Here is a 1,380-nt window from a genome sequence, read left to right on the forward strand (position 1 = left end):
GACCTCTGGGCTTAGTAGAGCAGCCATGCAGTGTGTGTGCTTCTGGTCAGCCTGGACCATGGAGCAGCCTGGGAAGGGGGCAGAGGGTTCTGGAGGCTAATGGAGCTTGGGGAGGCTCTGAGACATGGAGCAGGCATGGCAGAGGGCAATGGCATAAAACTGGCTTGCTTTGTTCACAGCTGTTTCCTACTGGAGAATGAAGAAGTTTCCTCAGAGATGTGTGAGGGCAGAGAACTAAGATGTTTCTTCTCTTTGACATTTGTGTGCACTTACAGTGCCCTTTATGTCTCCACAGTCTTGTGCTGGGTTACGTGTTTAAATGTTCCCAAGAGTCCATGCTAGCTGCTCTCAGAGCTCCTGGACCTCTGGGTGTTTCTTAGAGTGGTGCAAGTGTTGGTGACCACAGTGTGATTATAGGAGAGCCATTCCTAGAGAGGGACACAAGAGACTAGGAGGCTGGAATTCCCTATGCATTCTGTTCCGTGGGGTATCTAGGGTACACACAGATAGTCTTCTGGGGCTGTATACATCACATGGGTTTGCTCGACACCACCCATTTTACATATAAGTAAGAAAGATATGCAGTTAGTGGTACCTGAGTATTTCCTCTGTCTAGGCCATGTGTCTTTAGCCATGTTCCTCAAGACCCCAAGCTTCAGCTTTGCTCATGTGAAACATTGATGATAGGTCAGATATTGCAGATAAGTGCATTCTGGGAATTACCTGGTGATGGATGGAAGAGTTCAGCGTAACACACCCATGAAAGGTCTCAGGAAAAGGAATTCTGTCTCAGTATAGAATGCCACAAAAGGCAGCTGGGGAGCAGAAAGGGCTCTGCTCAAGATTCCTGGCCCCGCTGAGTCTGCTACTCTCTCTGAAATGAAGAAAACAGTCTGATCGCCAGGATTTGGGGACTGTATTGAAAGCAGTCACTCATTTACCTGCCAATGTGTTTTATTCTTGATGAGTACTGGGAACACGTCGGGTATTGGGTATTATGACAGATTTGGCTGCTTCCTTTCCAGCCTGCTGTGCTGCCCTCACTGAGCTGGCCCTCAATGATACCAATGCCCACCAAGTGGTACAGGTAAGAGCATCATGGCCTTGGGTTGTAGTTTGTATTCCAGAATGTTGGCTTGAGGACCCATCATATAGTTGAAAGAATATTTTAACATTCCTTCTCATTTAGTGTATAGAGTTCCATTTTATAGTTTGTCCTTCCTTAGTTAACTTGGTTGAATCATGTTCTAGTTTGCTTTCCTGTTAGGATGAAATACTGACTAATAGCAGCTTCAGGCAGGAGGGAGTCTATTTGGTATACCCTTCAGGTAACAGTTCATCACCGAGGGAAATCAGAGCAGGGACTCAAGGCAGGAAACC

General features: G+C 46.7%; 1 protein-coding gene across 4 annotated transcripts in view; it reads left to right on the plus strand.

Annotated features, from left to right (window-relative positions):
- Positions 1-1,380, plus strand: part of Nek10 (NIMA related kinase 10) — a 228,364-nt gene that overhangs the window by 44,519 nt on the left and 182,465 nt on the right. For all 4 annotated transcript variants that reach the window (XM_031361786.1, XM_031361785.1, XM_031361787.1 and 1 more), the window contains one exon: positions 1,026-1,087. In XM_031361786.1, the coding sequence (XP_031217646.1) occupies positions 1,026-1,087 (62 nt within the window). The remainder of the gene's footprint in view (positions 1-1,025; positions 1,088-1,380) is intronic.

This window comes from Mastomys coucha, unplaced genomic scaffold (genome assembly GCF_008632895.1).
Source record: "Mastomys coucha isolate ucsf_1 unplaced genomic scaffold, UCSF_Mcou_1 pScaffold9, whole genome shotgun sequence".
Classification (NCBI taxonomy): domain Eukaryota; kingdom Metazoa; phylum Chordata; class Mammalia; order Rodentia; family Muridae; genus Mastomys; species Mastomys coucha.